Source organism: Chinchilla lanigera, unplaced genomic scaffold (assembly GCF_000276665.1).
Source record: "Chinchilla lanigera isolate Chin_1 unplaced genomic scaffold, ChiLan1.0 scaffold00035, whole genome shotgun sequence".
NCBI classification, from domain to species: domain Eukaryota; kingdom Metazoa; phylum Chordata; class Mammalia; order Rodentia; family Chinchillidae; genus Chinchilla; species Chinchilla lanigera.
In genome coordinates, this window is record NW_004955436.1 from 10,325,284 (window position 1) to 10,351,624 (window position 26,341).

At 36.4% G+C, this 26,341-nt stretch overlaps 1 protein-coding gene across 4 annotated transcripts in view; it reads left to right on the forward strand.

The window, feature by feature from the left end:
* Positions 1-26,341, forward strand: part of Lama2 (laminin, alpha 2) — a 570,325-nt gene that overhangs the window by 495,507 nt on the left and 48,477 nt on the right. For all 4 annotated transcript variants that reach the window (XM_005389182.2, XM_005389183.2, XM_005389185.2 and 1 more), the window contains 8 exons: positions 4,517-4,633; positions 6,419-6,601; positions 8,204-8,209; positions 10,214-10,368; positions 15,224-15,367; positions 16,129-16,262; positions 18,256-18,415; positions 21,755-21,879. In XM_005389182.2, coding sequence (XP_005389239.1) covers positions 4,517-4,633; positions 6,419-6,601; positions 8,204-8,209; positions 10,214-10,368; positions 15,224-15,367; positions 16,129-16,262; positions 18,256-18,415; positions 21,755-21,879 — 1,024 coding nt within the window. The remainder of the gene's footprint in view (positions 1-4,516; positions 4,634-6,418; positions 6,602-8,203; positions 8,210-10,213; positions 10,369-15,223; positions 15,368-16,128; positions 16,263-18,255; positions 18,416-21,754; positions 21,880-26,341) is intronic.

Genomic DNA, 26,341 nt, shown 5'->3' on the forward strand with positions numbered 1-26,341 from the left:
CTGGCGAGGCTGTGGAGAAATTGGAATACTTCTCCACTGCTGGTGGGAATGCAGACTGGTGAAACCACTGTGGAAATCAGTTTGGAGATTCCTCAGCAAACTAGGGCTAGAAGTCCAACTCAACCTAGCTATTCCCCTTCTGGGTATTTTCCCAGAAGATCTGAAAATATCATATAACAGTGATACATGTGCACCCATGTTCCTAGCAGCACAATTTGTAATTGCTAAAATGTGGAAGCAACCCAAATGTTCATCCACCAAGGACTGGATAAAAATATTGTGGTACATTTATATAATGGAATATTATTCAGCTATAAAGAAAGATAAACTCAAGGCTTTTATAGGTAGATGATTACAACTAGAGCCCATACTCGTAAGTGAAATAAATCAGACCTGCATTTGTAAGCAATGTATTGTCTCTCCAGTGTAAGAACTTGAAAGAGTGAATAAAAAGTAGGAGGTATGATAGACATTGTGAAACAAAAGGAAAATGCTCAAAAGTAAAGGACACCTGGGATGTGGGAAAAGAGAAGGGAAAGAAGGGGCAATTATGTATGCATGTATATACAGGATAGCTGAACTTAGTTGTGCTACTGTCTTCTATTGTTTTACTGAAAGGAACAGTTAACAATTACTTGTTTGGTCAATTTTGCATGTCTGTATTTGTTTTCCTAAGAAATAACTTTGAAGATATCAATACGTAATACAACAACTATTATTAATTTCCTACCACTTTGTCTGTAACTCTGTATTGTTTGTATTGTTCTTATGCTATTTTGTAAACGGATGTCTGTTTGTTAATATGTTTTCCTTCCCTTATTTTTAAAATGAATTAATTAAAAAACAATTTAAAAATAAAAACAAACTTCTCCTGGAGTTAGCAAGTCACCTTGGCTCTGACGCTGCAATTACTGAACGGTAACTGAAACAAATCTAGATTTTCATGGAGAGAATCCCATAAATTCTGCCCCACATAGGAGGAAGGGAATGCTAAATAATTTGTGTAAGATACTGTATATTTTTACTCAGCATATCCCCATGTCAAGTTCAGCATTTGGTCATTACCTTTTTTTTTCTAGGATGAGAACAGTTTGATATAGAAAAGTTAAACAAATGACTTCACAACCCACAGCAGATATACAATGGAGTCACGTTTTTGCACAAGGTTTTCTGACTTTAAAGATTATGTATTTAACCACTGCTGGACAAAACTCTAGATTACTACATATTGCAGAAGGTGACATGTTAACATTCATGCTTCTGACAAAAGTTGGATAAAAGAATGAGGGGGTGAATACTCAAGAGTCTGAGGAATCACTACCAGAAAGTCAAATTCAAGGTTTCTACACTACCTCCTACTGATCTCAGACCTATCCCAGGCTTTTTCTTTCAGAACGTGAGGTAGACTCAGCCAAGCCTAACCTCATTCAGACAGAGTCTGTGGAACACAAGATGGAGCAGCACTATGTGAAATAAACGTTTTATGGGCTGACCAGTTTTTTTCTACGAGGAAATCTTGCCAAGAGGATTTTCTTGTATTTAGAAAAGAAGAAAAACCAAAGTGATCATGAATGTTTACAAGTAGGCAAAAATGAAAGTGGAAACGTTCATTGCCAGTATTAAATATTGACCAATTTAGCATAGACTCCATTGAACCAGATCCCTTCAGAATGAATAGCAGTTCTATGAATTTTATCCTTATGGCTGGGAGATTCTCTTGGAATATTTATACCCCTTTAATATGAATAAAATATAAAAATTGCATTTGAGGAACTTAACTAGATGGAATTTGAACATTTCCATTAAAATCCATGAAAAAGCAGCCTGATACTTAGTTGAAAATTGGAATATACATATATGCGTATATATATATGTGTGTATATGCATATATGTATATCAAGGTATGTATATGTATATAAATGGATTTACAGATGTATGTATTTATATACATATATATGTATACTCATACATGCACTTAGGAAGTATAAAAGAGAAATAAACAGGTTCTGGATCAAGCAGTTTAAATTAAGAAGAAAAAAATCATAAATACCATTAAAAAGTGTTAACATACCCCAGGGCAATAATCAAACCAATGTGAATATGTAGCTTTTTACTAACTACCTATGGCAAATCCAGCACTTTCCCATACACCCTCAATTTGTTTCTTAGGTCAGTCATGGCAAGGAAGATGTTATTTTCATTTTAAACAGATAAAAGGGATGAAGATGACATTTGAAACTCCGTCTTCCAATTCTAAATCCTATAATCATTCACTGCAACACATTACTTTTTAATGACTAGCATTTTTAGAGAAGAAATGATTAATGATCAAATAAATATTGTGTAACATTTTTTTGAACTCTTACAGAGCACAGTTCACTGTCACAGTTTTAATTTACTAAACTGCTATTCAGAGTTAGTACCAGGCCAGGATTATGGTAAACACAAGTAAATGCTTGTGATTAGTGGAAGTGACTTCCAACTCTGTCTCGTGATTTTCATTCTGGATGGGACTATCTCATGGGGTATAGTAAGCACCCAACAAAGGGAAATTAGGCTGTCAAACATGCTCAGTGCCTATCCTTGCTTCTTTGCTTCATTCACTCTCTCACTCTAAGTCCTGTCTGTTCCAAACTCATTCTTGGACTTTAGTCTTTTACTATATGAGGAGAGAATGAGAAAGAGAAAGCCAGTTCCAAAGAAGAATGTATGTGTAGCCTCTGAGGCTTGGTGAGTATGACCTTTAAAGAGAAGACTGAATGACAGAGAGTATTTCTTTTTCAGCAAAAATTAAGAGAAGAAATCCTATTAAGTGAAGCTAAGTATTGTAAATTGGATCATCTTCTCCTTCTCCTAAAATGATGAGGAAAGAATTAGTTTAGGCTTTTTTACCTAACAAAATTCTGCTTCTTCAGTCATGTTACAATTCAAATTGGACAATATGCAGTGTTTCTGTTTTTTTTTTTTTCATTTAAAACCAGCTTTGAAATACTTAGTTTTCTAGGATTTTCCTTGCTATAGTTCTTTCTTAGTACATGTTTGTAGTACATAATGATATTTTCATTGTGAGGAGTTGGTACGTGTACATAACACATCATTTCTCTTAAAACCACTTCCTCTCCTGCCCCGCTCCCACCCCATATCTCCCCTTCCCATGTATATGAGGTCTGTCTCCTTATATGCTACTGTCTTTTATTCTGCCTTTGCTTTCCATTTAAAAATCTGCAGTTCTTCTCTGTTCACAACTTTTATTTACCTAATTCTATTACCAGAGTTACAAAATGTTTAGACTTGGTTCATGAACTTCCAAAATTACTTAAGAAATAAATGATCAATGTAAGAAAGGATAAACTAGAAAGAAATCTGAGTCAAATGGCTGAAACATAAAAATCACAATAGGGTCAAAATATTCACATTATAATTTTCTAGTGCAGAAAGCAGAAGGTCAGAATTATTACTTTAGAATCTGAAGAACAGCAGTGAAAACATTCCTCAGGTCATTCTCTTTTTGAAATAATTGGCATGATTGTTCTGCCTGTATTAGCTATCAGAATGCAGAAAATGGTATTAGGCCACTGATGCCCTTTAAATTAATGATTTTTTCCATTGTCCATGAATATTTTCCTTGCCAGAGCAGTTGAAGACTTCACTATTTAAAAAATAAAGTCCAATCAAGGAGCTAAAAATGAAATTTGCACTGTTCTGTTTCCTTAGTTGATGAAGATTTCCAAATTAATGTCAAAAGTGCAGCTCCTTATTTTGAAGGAACTCATATAGACATCACAGCTGTAATCAGGCTGGCTTCGTTTCAGAAAGTGTATCTTTGAAAACCTATCCAAAGATTTTATTTCAGTACAGAGTGACAATAACAGAAATATTAAAAGAAAGATGAATTGTGATTGACAGAGTAGAAAATTCAGTTACTTTGAAAGTATATTTGAGGGACTAAAGTTGAAAATAATGATATCATAGTGACTGAAATGGACATATTGATGTTTTAGAGCCATGCTTCGCTGGACTATTTTATGTTTTGTTTTTCCTTAATATTGGGCCTCTGGCCTGAAATTTAAAAGCACACACCTTAAGCAATATTATCTGCTTATATTGCTACATCTGTAATATAATCATGGTTATTTGTGTAGTGTAACAGTGGCTTAATAGGCCTGCATATAAAACCAAATATGAAATGGATGGATGATTAATATTTACTGTACTCTCTCAGATCTAGAACACAAGAAGTTCAGAATTCTCTCTCTGTCTTCTTTTCTTTTTCCTGCTCTTCTACAATGATGGTCAAGAAAAATATATAGTCATTGACATATTGAAGTGTCAAGTGGGCACACACACGTGGATTTTATACCATGAACAGAAATATTTATAGATGACAATAAACGAATTATTTTCTCGCTTTTTACTACCTTTATGTTAAAATAACCTGAAATTCCACATCAAAGTATAAGCTCACGGATGACTAAAATGCTTTTATCCTTTTTGTTTGTTTGCTTTCTATTCACAGAAAATGAGGAGCATCTGAATGACTTGACAACCAGGTTAGAAAATGCAGAGGCTAGAAATGCCGATCTCTTGCGAGCTTTGAATGACACTTTAGGGAAGTTATCAGCCATTCCAAATGGTAAGCATTCAGGACCCTGCACCTTCTGTTAGCTCGTCTGAACTTTCTAAGAACATTTTTAACTTTTACCATTTTTCTAACATTATACTTGTATTCTTGACAGAAAATTCGATATCAGTTTTCTTACTTATGAATTGTTCTTTGTGAGAATGAGAAACTAAACCACATTTAACACTCTGATGTTACTTATCCTTTGTTGTCTTAAGCTGTCATCCAAAGGGATATGTTATAAGCAGGAAGAGACATCTTACTATATCCTCTTCCAAGTTTCAGCCCAACAACTCATTTATTAATGTAAAAGATACAACCATATAGACACTGCTCTCTGACATCATGATGCAGTACTGCAAAGTCACAGCGTAATGCAGTACCTACAGTAATAGGTGACAACCTATTGCCATTCCACACAGCTCCTGGAAAAATCTAATTCCTTAGGTATTCCAGCTTTCAAAAACATTAATGGTTGAAACAGGTCCACACTATCTTTCTATTAGAACTTCTTCAAATTTTTGCTTGGCACTAGTTTCTAAAAGTATATATTCTGTTAGGAATATCATTTTTATATTTTAATAGTATAATACAGTAACAAGGGTTCTAAGCATGTGTTGAGTGCTTGCTTAGTGTGCTTGTGTAAATGTATGCAATTGTTATACCAATCCCATGAGGTGGGTAGCATCATTACCCCCACTTTCCAGGTAGAAAAATGGGACAGTGGCTACAGAAGGCCGTTGTTTAAAGTAGTATTTGTTCAGTTTAACTGGAAGGGGGGGTGTTTGTGGGGGAGGGAGAGAAAGAAGATGTGGTTAGGTACGTGTTCTAATTACTTACAATCAATGTAATCATTATATACTGCAAACATATACTAATAGAAATTTAATTTTTTTAAAAAAAACAACTGAGTAATTTTTTAGATTTTCATGCCACCTCTTGGATAATGACTACAGTAAGTCCTCAACTTAGGAACACATTCCATTCTAGGGCAATGTTCATAAGTCAGACTGATTCATAAGTATGACTCATTTGTAAGTCAGACAAAGTTTTATACACCTTAGGAATAAATATACAATGTAAAACATAAAACACCAACACACACAAACCCTGTAAATGAACTATTTTTACTTTTATGGTTACCTTAAAATGGTGGTATAGTACCATGCAACTCTAAATAAACTATTTTTACTTTTACAACTACCTTAAAATGATAAGGTAGAGATGTAAGCTCTACTTCCATGTTTTGTTTGCATCTGCAAATGTTCCTAATGCAAGGTCTGTTCGTATCTGTAAAAGTTCACTACTCAAATGTTTGTAAGTCAGGGACTTACCGTACCTAGAAAATCTATGCCGAGAGCAAATGAATCACATAGTCTCACATTCCTGGAAAAGTCTCTCTACCCTAAAATTGAAACACATTCTCTGCCCCCCCAGTAAATGCAGATTAAGTCTTAAGCTTACTTGTGTTGAAGCTATATAACTCATGCAAATAAATTTCACTCTTTAATATGTTCAGCAACAAATCACAATATGCCCTTATACAATGAACATTCAGAACAATCACTTTGCTATTTTAAGAGCTCATCAGGTATTCATAGCAAAGGTCCCTGAGAAAATTTAATTTAGCTAAAAAATTTGCTTCATTTGCTACAACTGAATGAAACAAAGTTCAGCCTTTCCCACCTGTAAATGTGTCCCTGGGGTCAGCCAGCCACAGCCCCACTGTGACAAGCACAGATTAAACCACCAACTCTAACGCTTTGTTTTGTGTCTCATGCCCTCTTCTGCTGACAGTCACAGCAGCTAAACTGCAAGCTGTTAAGGACAAAACCAGACAAGCCAATGACACAGCAAAAGATGTACTGGCCCAGATTAAAGATCTCCACCGGAATCTTGATGGCCTGAAGAAAAATTATGATAAGCTAGCCGACAGTGTGGCCGAAACGAATGCGGTAATAAAAGATCCTTCCAAGAACAGTAAGCTCTTCTTTGTCACTGTGATGAGGTCACTTATTTCTTCACAACATAAAAGTGTCCTAGACTCATAAACGATGGAGCTGGAAACGATGGTAGTGGTGTAGTCTGCTCTTGCCTTCCTTCCTTAGACACTGGAACTGAGTTGCCTACCACTCCCCAGTCAGAATCCGAGTCCCCTAATTCCACCCAAGGCCTTTTCAACTACATTTTGTCCATCAGAGAGGAGATTAAGAATCCTCAGTATCTGCATTATATTTGGTATAAGGTTGCCAAACACTTTTGAATCCATAAGTGTTCTCAGTAAACTGTATGCTCAGAAATTGCCAAGTTTCATGGGACATAGAGTGTAAGGAACACACCCATTAGCAGGTCAGTTAGAATAGAGTATGAAAATATCAATTAGAAAGCATTAACATTTGAAAATTTTGATAATTTATTATTTATATTCCAGCTCTTTAACATTTCCAGGGAATAAAATAAAGAATGTATACAGTTGTAAACACTGCTTTCACATCTCTTACCTACTATATCAAATTACATTGATTTAATAAGAATTTACTAAGAAATGTGGAAGAATTTAATATGATGACATATTGTTGGTGTCATATAGTCCAAAAACATTGCTATTTTACTGTATTTTTTTTCTGCCTATCAAATGATGAGACATTGTTTTGGTGTATGGTTTCCCCCAGGGAGTTGCTTGGATTTTTTTGTTCTTTTCACTGTCAAGAGACACCTTCTTCATGTACAACTTCCATATTGTATCAAAGTGTTGTTCAGTGGAAAGACACAAGCACGGTTACTGACATTACGTGACATGTAATCCAGATGCCGTGTGACTCAGGAGGGGAGCCTGACTGCAGCACCCTCTCCTCTATTTGCATGCCAAGGGTGGGACATGACAGACAGAAGCCCTCGTTGATGTAACTGCAGACATTAGTGCCACTGTGACGGTGGGCTGCGAGGACGCCCCCAGCCCCTCTGTGAGCAAGAAAATGCACAGACCTCTGATACGTACTCAGAGCTAGGAAGAGCACCCGGTTCTCCCAGGAAGGAAAAAAAGGACATATGAATGGCTTTGGTTTACTTTAATGTAAACCCAGATATATCTTCTTCCAAATTCCAAAGATGCCATCTGAGCAACTTCTGAGACACGCCATATCAAAACATTCCCAATCCAAGTGAGGGGAAAATGCATTTTTTATGTAGATAGTGCTATCCATTTCACTTATTTTGTCATTTCAGACATCATTTTATTCTATTTTAGATTGACTCACAACCAGTGAGGGCCTCTTAATAATCTATGTCTAACATTTTTTACTTGATCCTCAGTAACAGAAATAATTATCTACAAATATTAATTAAATTTTCTATTTTATTGGAACATTTCATTCAATATGAAGAATAGCCTGCTAGGTGACATATTTTGTGTACTTTTATTTAGTAATGTTTGTTTAAAATGGGGTACATTTCTAATTTGTACCTGTTGTAAAAAAAGTAGCATTTTTGTGATAGTCACTATTTTGTAATATTGACAGAAAATATTTCCTCATGAATTTTCTAATTTCTTTTTGTTTTACTTCCTTTTGAAATTATGTGCAGAGATCAGTACGTATACGTTTACTCATATGTCGTTAAGTAACTTGTACGCTACATTCACTGCCTATTCCAAAAGCTCAGCTTCGCATGGCCTTGTGATTGGTGCTGCTGTAGTCATCACGCAGGGGTTCTTTCCGCTGTTGCTGTTCGAAAGTTAGATGTGTAAAGGGGTGTTCCTCTATATAAGTTTAGTACTTGGATATATTTGATATAGTTTTAATAGTGCCATTAAAAACTAGTGAAATATCTGAAAGATACAACTGACTTAACCAAAAAAGTTCTTAGAAATTAATAATTACTCAATTAGAAGATAGAAAATAACGGAACTGATAAATCCAAGAGATAAAACTTCAGTAGTATAAATTAAAAAGTGAAATGATTGCCAGGTTTAAGCAAGAAAAATAAGTAACAGGCTAAATTCTCAAGGAGATATAACAGCAGACGGGAGGAAATTTAAACACATGAAAGACTGCATGACAAGATTCTATGGTAATGAATTTAAGATCCTAAAAGATCCAGATAATCTAGAAATGTACTAACTTATCAAAATCAATTTTCAGAAGTAATTTTGAAATATACTCAGTAAATAATTAGGGAAGAAAATGAGAAAGTTTTCTAAAACTACTGTAAAAGAAAGCATCAGACTTAATACCAAACATGACTTATTTTTCACACCTCTAAGAAGAAAGTCCCATATTACTCAAATTGCTTCCAAAGATAGAGGGCTTAGGAGGGACCGGAGAAGGACTGGACACCTCCATGTTCCCTTTTGAAATATTTAATATAAAAGCTTTTGAGAGCCTTAGCAGGCCCTGCTTTTTACCTGTGCCTAAGTAATCTTTGCTTAGCTACTCTTTCTCTTTCTTATGAATCTAAATCCAAATCAATATTCCTCGATTTTGAAGTAATTTGTAGACTATCAGAATAACAATGGAGATTTAAAAGAAGCAAACAAATGAGAAAAAGGTTTCTTTCAAAGCTACAAAGCAGTGAGCTAACTCTAGTTCTGTCATCTAAAAAATTATATAACAAGGGCTTTATGTTATATAACCTGCACTTCAGGAAAAATATACTCAATTCTTGATTCCATCCTGAGCCAGAGAGCAGATCTGTCATAATCTAACAGGCCAGGGAATCTTGGACCTTCAGTAGGTCCATTTTTTCCTCAGGGTCACAATGACAGAAAGTTGAACAGTAAACATTTAATCAGACAATCAGTGACGTAGTTGGATAAGACCGCCAACATTCCAGAGATCGGTTGAGTAGTTTTCCATTGTTGTCTGCCCTCCCACAAAAAGCACATGCATGGATCAGTGATAACCTTCAACTCTTTCAGGATTGAAACTTTTGAAATTGCCAGTATTCCACGTTTTATTAACCTACAAAAACATGATTTAATATCATTTAACCTCGTATATAGTCCAGGACAATCAACTATTCTTCAAAATGAAATTGAACTGTAGCTTGAAAGATTTAATGAAAGTGCAACATAGGCCTTCAGTCTAAGGGTTGTTCAACATAGAAATGTTCTTCAAGCCACATTTTGATAGCTTCTGTCCGTAAGATGTGTAAAGAAAGACAGTGAGAGAAGAAAACCAATTTTGTGCAAGAACCTTAATTAAAATACAGTTCAGACTGGGATAGACTAGGTGACATTTTCAAGATACTTCCAGTTTCCTACTTAGGTGACTAAAGTTCTGTTCTGTAAAGGTTAGCTTTTTTGGCTGCAGCTAGAAATTAAGCATTGAATTCAGTTCGTCATATCTTCTACTTTCAATGCTAATTTTCACCTTAATCACAGAGTGAAAGCCTTCCTCTACCATCTCCTCTGGCCTGCTTGCGCCTCAACTAAAATATTCACATTTCACACTCTGCTTCAATCGCTATGGCCTTGCTTTATCCTCTGGGCAAGATGAAATTGCTGAGTTAAACACACTGCTGTGCTAATTTCTGTCTGTGTATGTGTTGTGGGTGCTGTATGTGTGCGGGTGCATACAAACATGTCCTGGACAGTTACAGACGCAGAAACCACTGTGAAGAACCTAGAAAAAGAAGCTGATCGACTTCTAGATAAACTCAAACCCATCAAGGAACTCGAGGATAATCTAAAGAAAAACATCTCTGAGATAAAAGAACTGATAAATCAAGCCCGGAAGCAGGCCAATTCTGTAAGCCTTTTTTGTTTTCACAATCAGTAACTGATCATAACTGTTAATATTATTTCTAGAGGGAATGTCCCACATGTATATAGTGGTGTACCCTGTTGAATGAATGATCTCAAATTCTTTTTTTCCTTCATCTTAAGGCTACTTGCAGATGGAAGAAAGAATTTTTTTTTTTTTTTTTATAAATCACAAATGGCATTTCAAGAGACTACTAATCACCCTTGTTGTATTAAAATTGGGAATCCTGGTAAATTTTGCTACTGTCCTTGGGAATCCTGGTATATTTTTCTAGTGTTCAAATAGACTAAAGTTTTTCATGTCGTAGAGGAAATAAGACATGTATGCAAGCAACTCTAAGATAATACGGAAATACTGACCAATTGCATGGGCTGAAGGAAGTGCTCTAAAATGAAAGATCACTTCTAGTGGGACAGAGGAGAACCAACCCAAAGGGGAGAATTGGAGCAAGGCCTTGAAGTGGGTAGTGAGGAGCAGGGATGGAGGACAGGGGAGGGCACTGTGAGACCAAGAATGGCTTGAACAAAGGCAGACAGTGAAGTCATAGAATCAGTTTGTGAAAGGCCACTTTTTTGTCATGAGGTATTGAGAAAAGCAAACATTAAATTGAAAATGTCAAAGGAAGCCAGGTTTTATCTGAGCTTAAGTGATAAATTAAGCACCATCCATTGCTTAGCAATAATTGTATATGGGATGGACCCCATTGGTGAAAGTGTCTGAGCATGAACACTTTAATCAGAGTATTTCAGACCTGTGCTTCTTGAATATCAATTTAGAAGGAGTCTGCAGCATGTGAGAAAGGTTAGAAAGAGCCCCTAACTGCAGCAAAAAGGAAGCACTGGACATATGACTTAGATAAGCATTTTAACAGTGATATCTTTGAAGAAAAAGTAACAATAAATCTTCTTTTATGAATCACACATTTAGCCACAGTTTCTGATTTAATTACCAAATAAAAGAGAGATATCTAGACATTTTTATTATTTCTTCAATGTAAGAAATCTAAAAATTTACCCAAATATTCATCACTTCTGAATACTTTCCTCCTTCCTCATAAAAAAGAAAACCTTGTGATGTGTAAGTACATTATGTACCTGTCTCAGAATAGAAAGTACATGTAAAAAAGGTATAAAATAATACTTTCAAGGAAATTTTAATTTGCTTTGTGAGCAGAAGTTACAACAAAATGCTTTATTTTTGTTAGATATTAGGAATATGCAAGCAGGAATTTTTAAATGACTTTTGTATCAGCTGAAGATTTTATTTTCTGACATGTCATAGAATTTCAACTTGGCTTGAGTGTCTGGCTATGACCCTAACATATATTTGATATTAAAATTGAGAAAGATTTCTTAAGTAAAAAATTAGAGACATTTATTTTAAAGTAGCTTTCTTTGGGCTTCTTGGTTCTCAAATTGAGTAGCTGATACTTTTTAAAAAATGAGTGTCCTAGTTACTGCACAAAAATTGCAATGAAAATCGAATAGATAAAATGGGTTACTCAGTAATAATTAATTGAGTTCATGATGATTATATGATGGATAATGTTATGTCAGAAATGTCTTAGAAATATCAAATGCTTAGTGATTTGTTTTAGAAATCTCATTAAAGGGCTGTCTTAGAAATACAATAACTGATAGAGACAAAGGATGTTTGCATTTAGAAATGTCTCCCCTTTTGTAAGAGGGATATGCCCTAAAGATCTTTCCTAAATAAATCCTCAGATATTTTATTTTGATTTACCTGTTTTAAATTGCTCAAAAGACATATCTATAATTGTGAATCAAAATACAAAGTATTTATGAGGAGAGATCAGTAATTACAAATTGATTGCCGACAGAATGGGCTGCTTGCACATTTTTAGGTGCTGAGATTATATTCGAAACCAGAAAACAGAACTACAGAGGGTTTTTTTTACCTGTGTACATAAGAATTGAGCAGTAGATTGTCTTTATAAGATTAACTGCTGGCATAGTGGATATGGCAATGTCATTTTGTTCAGGGGACTAAAATTGTAAATGTGCAAAATGCACCATAAGTAGATTAATTGTAAATCCTAGTAGCATTAAATCTGCTTGGCTTTAAAAGAGCTACTTTGTTAGACTGAATTCTCGAGACTAGCTTCATCGTTCCCCAAGTTTCAGCGCTGGTGTTCTGTTCTACGGTGTGACAACCCCCTTTCCAATGCAAAATCACGTCATCTGCTAGCGTTCGGCTGGGCTCTGACACCAAGGTCTGAAACTCATCCTGAGACTAAGCAGTCACACATCCCACACATACCCAGTCATTCCTTCTCTAGAGTGCTGTTCAATTGTGTTCTTTAAATAAACATGACTTGTTTGTGACTAAACCTGCCACAACAGGGTCCAGCGGCCATTCCTATGAAGCATTTAGGAAGTGAAGGTAAAACAAGCTACTTTGACTGTTAATGGGGCCCCACTATGGTTTCAGATATGTCTCGCCATGGTGGGTCAGCCTATTATGTAGTTCTGTTCATGAATCGCAGTCAGATCTTGATTTCTTGTTCTCTTTGCTTCTCTTATGATAGCAGAGGCACCTGTGCCCTGCCTCAGGTGTTAACCTTGCTCAGCACCTAGGTTTTCAGTCGTAATGGTTTTGGATCACTTGCTGCAAGTCCCTAAAAACTCACTGTCTCTTACACAGTTTCTGAACGTTAAAAATAGGTGAAGACTACGTTCTCCCTACCTGCCCTTTCCTCTATGGTCGTTTGCTTTTGTTACTTTATCCTTTGAATTTCACAGCCCTTGAATGATTCTTTGAGCCACTGATATTCTATCAAATAGCATGCATTATCAATTTCCATTGCACATCTTCTGTGCTATTACATCCAGAGTAAAAATCGTATATTTCCTGCCTAAGGTTTTCTGTAATTCTTTTTGATTCGCCTACTTTCAGCTCCATATATGGAAGGAAATTTCCATCATTCGTGTAGCAAAAAATCAACTTCCTCACTGAAAACCACACTACCAGGAAGGCAACCTCCCTAGAACACAGGGCAAACACTCTGGGTCCAGGGACCACCCCCTCCTCAGTCCTGGATTCCTCAGTCAGGAGGCAGGGCTAACCCTGAGGGAGAGGACAAGGACAGGAAACCTCAGAACCTCAGAAGCAGGTTCTTGGACAAGGGACATAGCTCCGCGGCACAAGCGCCTGCCTGCCAAGCACAAGGTCCTGAGTTCAATCCCCGGTACCAAACATACATACATACATACATACATACATACATACATAAATAAATAAATAAAAGGAAGTAGGCTCTTATGTCATTCCAGCTCTGGGTCACCACACACAGGGCCTGAGGGATGACCTTCTTCTTGGATAATAGCCCCTTCCTATTTCTTTCCAAAACAGTTTCCTCTGTATAGAGATGCAATTAGATCAGCAGTTCAGGCCAGACAACAACACCCAAATATGTGAACTACATGGATCCATAGGAGCTGCACAGATCTGCTGTATTTCCAGAGGTTCCAAATGTATATGCATTTACCTGGCTGTAGGCACCCCACATTCCTCCTTACCTCTTCCTTTTGAATCCAATCAGTTTATGCCTAGCACCTCCTCAGAATTTCCTTCACCCTCATCACCTTCTCCGGAGGTGGTGAGAACCCACCGTGCTCCATACATTCACAGCCTAAGGAAATTCTCTGAGACACCCCCTTGTGTCATCATAGTATGGAGACTGGGTTGGTATCCTAGGCTATCTTGCTTGGACTTTGCAGAGGCCTTTTATGGGATAACAATAATGCTAATTGCTTGTCCTCCAAATGTGCAAACTAAATGAGCAACATAAAACATCAGAAGAAATGGGAAAACATAAATTTACTGTGTGTGGGGACCAACATTCTTCTGGAAGCTAGGCATTGGAACCAGGGGGAGAAGAGATTATGCGTTTTCTCTCTCTGCTTCCTACTTTGGGTACCACCAGTCAGCAAAGTAACAACTTCTCTCTGAGTCCAGAGAACTACATTGCTGTCCTGCAAGTGCCCTTTTCTGCAATTCTGTACCTCACCTAAAGGAAATTAAATCCAATAGTGTAATTTGTGATTGTAGGAAGACTTCTTCAGTGTAAGCTAAAGCTAGAAGGAACGGCATCATTTGATTCACACAGGACTCTCTTTCTTAGCAATTTATAGTAATTTTTAAAGTACTGTTCAAACGAAAAAGGAACTTTTACATGTATTAGTAGTGATAACCAATGGAAATTATTTCTATCTTATTTCCTGGAAACTTAATAAAAAAGTATAATTTATTCTGAAATGTATGTTCTGAGAGGAGTGATTAGTATTCTTATTGTTAGACCGTGTAGAACAAAATCTACTTGGCATATTTCAGCTCTAAGAGAATGGGAGAGCCAGTAATTTCCTCTTGAAAACTGAAAGAAAAATGGCTTCCCTACATTTATCCCCTACTTTAAATGATACCAAAATTACTAAAATTTGAATTGCAAAGTTTCATTAAGCAACCTTAACAAAGATCATTCCCATTCACTTCTTGTAAAATCTCATTTGGAAAAATGTGCCTAAGTTCTGAAAGGAGAAGGGTACGAAGTTGCTAGTTGCATGATTCAAAGGATAGCAGCATGGTAAGAAAACAGAACTTTGAACAACAGTTCATTGTCAAAGTTCTTGTGGGGAGCCACTCTTCTACACCTTCCTTAATGAGTGTAATGGGATCTGCATATGGGTATTTAATGACACTGTTTGGTGATTACAAACTAACTTCAAAGAAAAAATGATGATAGCTTTATGGGTGTTTCGGAGCTACTTCAGCCTTTCTGAGAGATTCAGTCTTAGATCTTTGCACCTTGTTTTTCTTAAAGATCAAAGTATCTGTCTCTTCGGGAGGTGACTGCATTCGAACATACAAGCCAGAAATCAAGAAAGGAAGCTACAATAATATTATTATCAACGTCAAGACAGCTGTTGCTGACAACCTCCTTTTTTACCTTGGGAGTGCCAAATTTGTAAGTTTAATATCCAGCTTTTCTGTAGATTACTGTATACATGTGGAGTCAGATGATAACACTGGCATTGAGAAATGGATGGACTCCGTAACATGGTCTCCAAACTGCCTTTTATACTTGAAAACCTTAGAATCTTACAAAGTTCTGAAGTGTCAAACAGGAAGAAAATTCTCTGCAGTATTCAGACACTTTGCTTTCATTTGTCAGTATACTAACATTTACTTCAGATCATGTTTTTAGATCTATCTGTTTAAAAAGAAAGACTAATAAGAATAAAGCCTTCTAAAAACTTTTCCAACAGAACATTACAAGGAGCTTTCATGTTAATGAAATGAAAATAGCAAATCATATACTAATTTATTGTGGATGAAAACTTTTCTAAGTCATATTAAATTTCTCCTCAAATTCGACTGAGTCTTATTTCTAAAACCTCACCCACAAAGTTCTACCTCTTTCTGCTTGAACCATTTGACTTTGCCCAGGTGTGGATCTTCCATGTGAATGACTTTTTAACAGACCAATCCTGGCATAAGTTCATATGTTCCATTTGTTTGAGGAGCTCTGGATCCCTTTGGGTTAAAATATTGTAGCTATACCCTAAAACTCAGGGTCCTTGTTGAAAATAATAATGAATTCTGAATTCCGTTTTTTACATGTCTATAAATGGCAACTGTTGAAGTGTATCCTGCTATCCTTTCCTTTCACCTCCTTCAGAGAATTTTGTACCTGATAACCACTGTTTTTATGTTTCTTTGCACCAGACTGACTTTCTGGCTATAGAGATGCGGAAAGGCAAAGTAAGTTTCCTATGGGATGTTGGATCTGGAGTTGGCCGGGTAGAGTATCCAGATTTGACTATTGATGACACCTATTGGTACCGTATTGAAGCATCAAGGTAAATACTCAATAAAGATTAAGATAATTGAATGGCAACTTTGAGGTCATTTCTCAGGTTATGAGCAAACTTCCAACTCCACTTCAATAAGGCAGCTATATATGAACGCATACACATGTATGTGAATTTTATATATTAAATGTAGATGTATAAATGTGTGGGGATTTGTATATCTGTCATCCCTCGTAGGTATTTACATACCTTCAAGGTATCCACCAAAGCTGTCCATTTCTGAACCCTTTATGTGCTATTTGGTAGGAATTTGATAGTTTAGCTGTTTTCATCTTATCTCCCTTGAAAAAATAAAAAGCAGTGACATTCTTATTCAACAGAGTTCAGGCTATAACAACTGCCATTTTTGCTCAGCTCACTGTACACAATCCCTCTCCTAATCTACATGACAACCATGCCTACAAGCACATGCAGTGTCAAAACTTCAGCATCCATGTGTAATATGTTAGGTTCATACTACTTCATGGTAGTAACTAAAGCAGAAAGTAATATGGAATTGGATCAGTAATTCTATTGGAAGCTTTAAACCAACCATCAATTTCTGGCAGGATGTAGATCACTTATACAACCATTCCTGTCTGCAGCGCTTTCCTCCTTTTCTCTTCTTTTTCCAGTTCTCAACTCCCTAGTAAGTCCAGAGAAGAGAACAGTGTACAGCTAATGGCCTCAGGCTAGAGATGAGGCCAATCAGAGATGAAAGAACAGTTGAAGAACTGATAATTATGGAATCAGGATAAGGGTCCAGGGGCTGGGGATTTAGCTCAGCGGCAAAGCGCCTGACTGGCAAGCGCAAGGTCGTGAGTTCAGTTCCCGGTACCGGTGAAAAAAAAAAAAAAGGATAAGGGTCCATAGAGTTGGATTCTGTTTGTACATGTTTAAATTTTTTACCAGAAAAAGGAAAGACAATTTAGCACAAAGCAATAGTTTTATTAAGGTATTCAGCAAAAGTGTGTGTGTGTGTGTGTGTGTGTGTGTGTGTAAGAGGGAAATGATATGCTCAAATAGGTGGAGGTGTTGGGGGCTTCAGTGTTGTACTGGGTTTGAAGACATTTATTCTCATAAGGTAGACTTATTCTATCAGAAGAGATCCATTTTGTTAAAGAAGAATGTTAGTTGACAAAATCATTCTTTTGTTTCCATGTATTTCACTTAACACTGCCCCCTCAAAGATAAAGAGATTGCCAAAGTGAGACAGCAGGGAACAAAATATGACACTCAAGCTTTGTTATGACTGCTTGTCTCAGAAGAGAGACCAGATTTTCATATTTAACAGCTCGTGGAAATCAATCACTTGAAAAAGAAAATGAAATGAAATGATAATAGCTTTCAAAGTTCTGTTAATTGAATTTAAAACTGCACTTCTATACAACTTGTATACACAACTCTGAAGACGAGATAACATACTATATCCATTAAGATGATGTGCCAAACAATAAAAAATGTACCATTCCAAGAAGACTGCTTCCGCAAATTTGGATCCAAGATGTTCTAAGGAATTTTAGGAGATTATGCAGCTTATACTGCAAAAGAGTGGCTCAGTGGAGGTTCACTTGCTGAATTAAATTAGCCAAAATACAAAATGAGGTCATATAAATGCATTTAAATTGTATGTGTTGGAAAACAGTAAATTATTATACTAAGCAGTGTGGCTTTCCACTTGAGCTATAGGATAGCACTTCCATCAGCTAATAGCTGTTGTGTCATCTCACATCCTATCAGTGGAAGCACAGAATCAGAGCATGTTATGCACTAGTCTTGGCTGAATCTGACCATAAATATCTAGCAATGATCAGACTGTGAGTACTGATGGGAGATTTAATGAATCTGGAATGTTCAAAGCTAATCACTCAGTTATCTCTAAAATGTTCCCGAGCAGCTCTCTATATATTGTGTATCTTTTCAACCTCAAGTGGACAGAAATAGGACACATATTTCATTTTCTGTGTTCTCTTCCTCTTCATTTCCACTTGCACCCTTGAAGAACGGGCAGAAATGGATCCATTTCGGTGAGAGCCCTGGATGGACCAAAAGCCAGTATTATGCCCAGTAGTTACCACTCCGTGTCTCCCCCGGGCTACACCATTCTAGATGTGGACGCAAATGCAATGCTGTTTGTCGGAGGCTTGACAGGAAAATTAAAGGTAGGGCGCTCTCCCCCACCTCTTTGATTTCATCACAATAGACAACACCTGGCCTGATTATTTGGACAAAAAGCATGAATCAGCTCTGCAATAACTTAGCCAAGTTTTACTTAACTCATTTTTTATGAAAACATGAATGTATTTTAAAAAACAGTTTTTCTCTTCAGATTGTGGAGATTCACTCTTGAAATGTCTCTTCCTAGGCTTATGCATATTTACTTAAGTAGTTATTGTCTCGCCCTATTCTGTGGCACCTATTTTTTTTTATAATCTTGTTTTCATGGCCTCAATAGTAAAGTGTTTTTTAAGTATGCCTCATTTTCTGAATCAATGCATGATTTATAGATATGAAGTGTTATAAAGTCCATACTCACATCTAATTAAAAGATTTATGAATACCATGGGAAATATCACAGAAGGCATAAGCTTTCAAAGCATGATCTGGTTTTAAAAGTTTTCCAGTTGCTCTTTCCTCATTCTTATAGAGCAGTGCACTTAATATTCATAATTGCTTCATGACAGGTCCTTGTGCATTTCAAATAGCAAAGCGTCTGCATTCTAAAGAAGCTTATGTTGATTAAATGGAATTAGACATTGCAAAGTGACCTGTGGGTCAGATGCAAGAGTACAAGCAAATATAATAGATAATCCTGGACTTGTCAGAATCACCCTGGGACAAGATTAGTTAGAAAATGTGAAAAGCCCAGGTGACCCCAAAATATGAGAACTTGATCTTCATAAGGAGTGAGGATGTTTTACTTGCTTTGTGTATGAGATGTGACTCTAAAGTGTGGGAACTGATTCCACAACACTAAAATCATCCTCACTTCATGAAACTACATATTACTGCATATGGTACATAATAGATAAATATAGGGTCAGCACATGATGGTACAAAACACATATATTTTGAAATCAAATCCAGTTACATCTCAGTTGATATGGGCTGCTATAACAAAAATATGAGAGAGCTGGGGAGCTTATAATATAGCAACAAATATATTTCTCACAGTTTGGGAGACTGAGGAGTCCGAGATCAAGGTCCTAGCAGTCTTGGTCTCTAATGGATCCTGTTCCATGTGGAAGGAACCCTATTGCTCCACCTTCACATGGTACAGGAGGGGATGTGTTCTTTGGGGCCTTTTTTACAAGCCACTAACCTCAGCCATTGAGGACCCAACCACATGACCTAATCACCTCCCAATTCTCAACAGTCCCACCTCCTAATACCATCACCTTGGAAGTTTAGATTTCAACATAAAAATTTGAGCAGGACACAGACATTCAGACCAACATAGAGTAGATACTAATATTCTTCCCATTTTATAGTTAAGGAGTGTGAGGAAGAGAGAATTTAAATGTCTTGACCAAGGTTAGACAATACTTAGTGACAGAGCTTGGGTTTAGGCACAGGTTACCAAACATAGGAGTCTCCCGTTCTAAATGACCATGCTTCACAGCCATGAAGAGTAATGAGACGATGTGTGTAAAATGTATGACAAACCCATAAGTCATGGTAGTTACACCCTCAATTGTACTTTCAGGAGCTATTATGCAAATGTCACTGTCAGCAAACAACTTTATATCAGTCTCAGAAATAAAAAGAAGACAGACAAAAGAGATCTGTAGAAAGTTCTTTTTAAAATCACTGTGGCTCAAAGTTTCAAGGCTCTTAGGAAAAGATGCAAACAAGTAACTAAAAGAAAGTGCTGATGAAAATTTAAACGAGCAGGGAAATTTCTCAAGGGTAGCATTTCAGGATCTGAGAAGACACAGAAAACCCAGGAGAATCCATAAATAGGATAATCAACAATCAGTCTAGGGGCTGGGTATTTAGCTCAGCGGCAAAAGCGTCTGCCTGGCAAGCGCGAGGTCATGAGTTCAGTTCCTGATGCCGGAGAAAAAAACAAAAAAAAACAAAAAACAAAAAAAAAAAACAATCAGTCTAGAAAATTAAGAGGCTCCAGCAGATGATGGTGATTTCTAAGGACCATGCTGGCCTACACTGTCACCGCCATTCTGGTTACAAGGACACCACAGTAGGAAAATGTTCACATGATAGGTTTGACCTGAAATTATAGCTTTTTACCAATTCAGGGTGCATCTTCTTACGTGTGTTCTAAAACCCAAACATGGCAATCTACCATTTTTCCAGGTGATTCAACTAAATGTAGATTAGCTTTTACAGAGAGTTTTTAAAGTTATAAGTAGCAGAATGTGCTATTTATCTGTAATCTGCCAAGGCTAAAACAATCAGTTATTTGAGTTAAATTACGAGAATCTCTAGAATGGACTGGGTGACTTTATCTTTTGTGACAACTGTATAGATCAGGCTTCTCTGAATGGGCATTCAACAGATATTTGTAGAGTCCCAGCAAACAACATCTACCTGGTCCTTTCTTTCAAAGTTGCTTTGGTTTTCTTCATTCTGCTGCATGGAAGATTTGCTGTGCTGTAATTTGAAATGAAAAGTTTAGCGCAGTGCTATCAGAGTGCCATTTGTGTGTACACTTCCGTGCTCCCTTGTATCCTCAGTGTGGATCCTTTCCCATGGCCCCAAGACAGACACCCTGTTAGTGTATGTGTGCCCCAGATTTGCCCAGAGACGGTGCCACTGGTGCACTAACACTAAAACTTCTGTGTGACAGGTGCTGAGCTGACCATAAACACACTGTCTAATTTAATCCCCACAGCAACCCCATGTTGTAGACCAAAGGATAAGTCATGGAGAAGGTTAGCAGCTGGCCCGAAGTTAGACACTTGGAAGTGTATACAGTCTGACCTTGATATCCATGGGTTCTCCATTTTTAGATTCAACTAAAGCTTGAAACCATTCAAAAACTAAAATTGCACTGTACTGAACACATGCATATATTTTTCTTGTCATTATTCCCTAAACAATGCAGTATAACAACTATGTACATAGCATTGATGTTATTTTAGGTTTTATAAGTAATCTAAAGAAGATTTAAAGTACATGTGGGGATTGTGTGTAGGTTTTGCACCGACATTATCCCATTCGTATAAGAAAGATAAAGCTTCAGAGAGATCCTCTGGAAGATATCAAGGGACAATTGCATTTACTAATGGGGACAAAGTAATATAACAGAAGTAACCAGGATACATTGATGACATATTTGAACTTTTCTCCTTTCATTGACCCATTTAGAGAAGCTATGATGATCTAATATAGTTAAAAGAGGAATATATATATATATATAACCAAGAGTATCAGAAGAAATAATAACTTGTCTGGCTCCTGCTGGTAGTAATGCTCACAGATACCTCCAGATTATTTGTGAAATTCTATATTATAATAAAGACACTGTCTTTCTGCAGAAAGCTGATGCTGTACGTGTGATTACATTCACGGGCTGTATGGGAGAAACATTCTTTGACAACAAACCTATAGGTTTATGGAATTTCCGAGAAATAGAAGGTGACTGCAAAGGATGCACTGTAAGGTTAGTTGAGATGAAAAATCTCCTGAGATCTGTCCTGTGTTTCACAAATGTTTTTATTTCATGGTGCAATATTCTATCGTCTTGTGGATGACATGGAGCTATTTTGAAACGACGATGTTCAGAGGTGGATTTACCAGGAAACTAACAAAATGTCAGTACCCTGCCTGCATTCATGCAGGCACTTCCCCGGGGCCTGGGAGTGCCATAGCAGTGCTTTGAGATGGTCATAAGTTTTCATAAAACTTACAGAGGTAAGACATTTCAACCACAGTCAATTAAGAGAACTATCTCTTGCTACTTCTGTGACCCTTCCCGTCTAGGGGTTTCTGTATGTGTGGATACTGTGTAGTGATAATTATTATTTCATAAAGAGAGTACTCCCCAAACTGATTAAGCATGCACTCAGAACCCAAGTTCAGGTTTTATTTTCTACAGAACTTTTCTTACTGGCACATAAGGTCCTGCAAGGGCTTCTAGTGAAAACCGTGGGACTCTAACAGCCTGCTGAAGAGAATAAGAACAAGGACCCATGAAGGGCAACAACAGACATCTCTTATCAGTTATAAGAGATGAGCACTTGAAACCATTGAGAAGCATACAAAGCATGCATAGAGAATATATTTTATATATAACTGAATGGAGAATATAAAATAACTAGCTAGATTTCTCAGCGTAAAAATTGAGCTCCCTAATTACTTAAGCCTAAAATAAGTTTAAGTATATTGAATTAAAGCTATGAAATACAAATTAAATACCTAGAAGCTTAATGTGTCACACATAGCAATTCAAACATAATAATTTTGAACTTTTAAATTCCAATTAAAGTTGCAAATACACTTTCAAAACCCAAATCCCCCATTAAAGTAGCAGAATACACTTCACACTTCCTTCTCAACATTTCTAGAGATTCATAAAAGAATGTAGCTCTGCTATAACTAGAATGTGTGTTTAGAAATTTGCATTTATCCAGTGGTCAATAAGGGATATAATTAACTCCCAATACTCTTTTGGCTTATGTGCTTATCAACATGGCATTAAGGGCAGTTTTGAAAATCTGACCCACTGAAGATGGTTTCATCAGTAATCTATAAAATCTACTATGGAAGGTTGTCTGTAAAATCCTTAAAATACAACAAAAACCATGAGGTCCACATTAATATTCCACTCTCATAAATAACTACCAGTTTTCCCTAATGATTTCCTTGGTACATTTTAGGTAAGATGTTCAAATGCCTATTACCAGTAAAATATCTAAAAGATAAAGTTCAGTCAGCAGTGCATATCATGCAAGGCTATAATATCAATTCTGCAAAGATGTTGTACTTCCAATGTATAGCATATTACTCTAGTTAATATAATTGCAGTAGCATTCCTGTATATTCATAGAGTGTTTTGTAGGTGACTGAGGTTTATGCTTACAACTTCCTGATACTACAATTAGTCCAATCCAATCCCAGGCATAAAGAAATTTATTACAAGGATGTGAGAACAAGACAGACACTAAAATAGTTGAAGTGCAAAACATACTTTAAAATCCCTTTTAAAAGGTAAAGAGGATACCATGATTATTCACGTTGAATTTAGGACATCAAGCTCTGCTTTGTAGAGGTGACATCTGAGATGAGCCTTGACATTGAGTTAGAGTTCAATGGAAATAAATAGCAGGTGGAATATGGACAGCGTTTAAGTGTTAGAGACCAAAGAACCAGTGTAGGGAGACCAGACAGCCAGAAATGTGTGCAGGAAAGAAAAAGTGCAAAATATTCTCATACAGGGTTGGCAAATGGGAGAAGGACTCTGATAAGTCCATCCAAGTGTACTAATGAGTTCCACCTCCAAGTAAGGTAGTGGAATGCAAAGTAAACCAGCAAGCTGAACACACCCAGCTCCAGAGCTCTCTGTCCAAATGCAGCCCACACACAGTGCCACTTCACCAGTGTAATTGTCCTCCACTTGCTTCAGCCACGTCCTCTATCTTGGAAGTGCCAACTTCCCAGGTCTCCTCTGTCCTTGGGAGTTTTTGTCACATCTCTGTCAGTCAGCACGTAGGGATCCTACCCTTCGGATTCCATTTGTTGTTAAACTAGCTTCATTTTCTCCTTTTAAGGTGAAGTTTTATTTACTGAAATAATTCCATATTTTTAACTTTTAATGTCTGTATCTGAGTGTGTAAATATTTTGAAGAGCATTGTTATTGTCTTTGTGACTGCCTGATTATGTAGTTGCATAAGTTTTAAGAGATCTACCCCAATACAATTTTCCCATAAGCCCTGGTTCCCATAAGATTAATTCCTATAGATTTTCTGGTATTGCTTGGTGTTTGTTTTCAGGAAAACATTCATTGCATTTTAACATAGAGATCAACCACTCAATTTAAAAAGCTAAAATTATTTTATGGGAAAGGTGTCAAAGATGAGACTCAAAGAGGTAGGGGGAAAATGTTGGAGAAGATGTTAGAATGTTTCTTAGAAATTTGCATCTATCAATGGTCAATAAGGGATATAACTATCTCTGTGTTTTAGAGGGATTAATCTCTCAGGGTTACACAAAAACTGTTCCATTTTTCTCAAACTTCTGAAAATCATATTGAGGTTAAAATACAAAACAATTATTATCAGTAAAATTTATTTAACTGAATATTAAAATGATGATGAAATTTTAGATTCTAAAACCCAATATATATGCAGCTTTATAGTAAACAAGTTACATGAGGAAGAACAGGGATATTCCAAAGTGCATAACTAATACGTTCTAACTTGACCAGACATCCAGGTTTAACAAAGAGACAGAAAGCAAGTTAAGGTGCTCTGCATTTATTAATCATAAAAGAGTATTTATTTTTGCCAGTAAATGTACTGAAAACAAATAGGAAAACTTCAATATAATGGTGAAATATTATGGAATATACCAAGAAGAACTCTTATTTTTCCCTACCCCAAACTCACCGGTTTTGGGGCTAAACTTTTCTTGTTTGGCTAGGATGAGCTAATGGAGTAAGTGAAGAAGACTCTTGTACATTAGGATGTCTGATCACTCTCAGCATAAAACTCTTTTCCATAGGTTTGTCTTTTGCTAGAATAGGAGCATGTCCCAAGTGTTCTCATTGGAAGAGGTTTCAGGAATCATAGGCTGGTTCAACCTTTCATCTCACGGTTGAGATGCTCAGGCATGAAGTATTAAGTGACTTTCAACAAGGCCTTCCAGAGAGTTTGTAAAAGACTCCAATATACCTCTCATATGATCTAGTACACATTAAGGAGTTCACAGATTAGGGACATATGGACATGAACATATAAATGTCTTAAATTTTTTATAAGAAAAATAAATGTGTTTTGCTTTGATTCCACCAAGTTAGCCTCATATTGTATATTATAACTTTTAAAATTCTAAGTAAGAATATATTAAGCCAAAGCATCCAGAAAGGAGTACATGGGGACCCCTTACATCCCTTTCCTAGGCTTGCATCGATAGCATGATAGTATTAATGGAAAATCCTAGTTAATACAGAACTTCAAGGAACATCTCTTATATAGGTTCTCTGCTACATTCTCTTGTCTCTGAGTCAATGCTCCAGAAATTAATCTATTTATTATCATGATAAAGGAAGTTTAAATAATGGGCAATTTAGTCATTATTAGTTATACTGTTGATAGACTCATTTACTTCTTCAGCCTTCCAGTTAGCACTTTTTACAAATATTGAAAAAGCATCTTTTATGTTGTTTTTAGTGTTTCACTTCTGTCTAGTCCAGAGAGAAAACCAGCTTGTTGAGAATGTGTAATTGTTCCTCCTACACAAGACTATTAATTTTTGTATTCTGTAAACTTTCTCATTAGCTATAATTTCATAAAAAGGTCCAGGTTCCTGTCATTCAGTGATAAAACCATAATATGTCTAAACAGCTGCCTCTGTCTTCGAGCTAGTAAACTCTCCAATTTCAGGGGTTAAATTATGCTAATATGTAAACATTGAAAGTTTGAAAAAATATCCCTGCCATTGAGACTTACTTTGCAGCAACACCAAACAGACATAAAGACAGACATACTGTAGATAGATAACCTCACATCTGAAATTTCTTCAAGTATTGTATCCATAAGACCTATCTTAGATATTCATTCAACCAATTTTGATTGACAAATATTCTCTGTGTAGTGCTTTTCAATACTGTAATCTCCTTTATTCCACAAATGCTTAGTGGATTCTGTAAACCAAGTGTCAGGCTTGATGCTGAGTTTGTGCCTGGCATTGGGATTGGACCCTAATTTTTTCATGATGTCCTAGAGCTTCTAGAACTTCACTAGAAGTAAAGAAGACACATTTAAAACACACACACACACACACACACACACATCAGTCATCCTTCATTATCTGAATCTAATCTGTCAGGTAACATGTTGGATGCTGAGTATCCAGATTAAGGGCCTATATTGCATTGTGATATATAATATATATAATAATGATA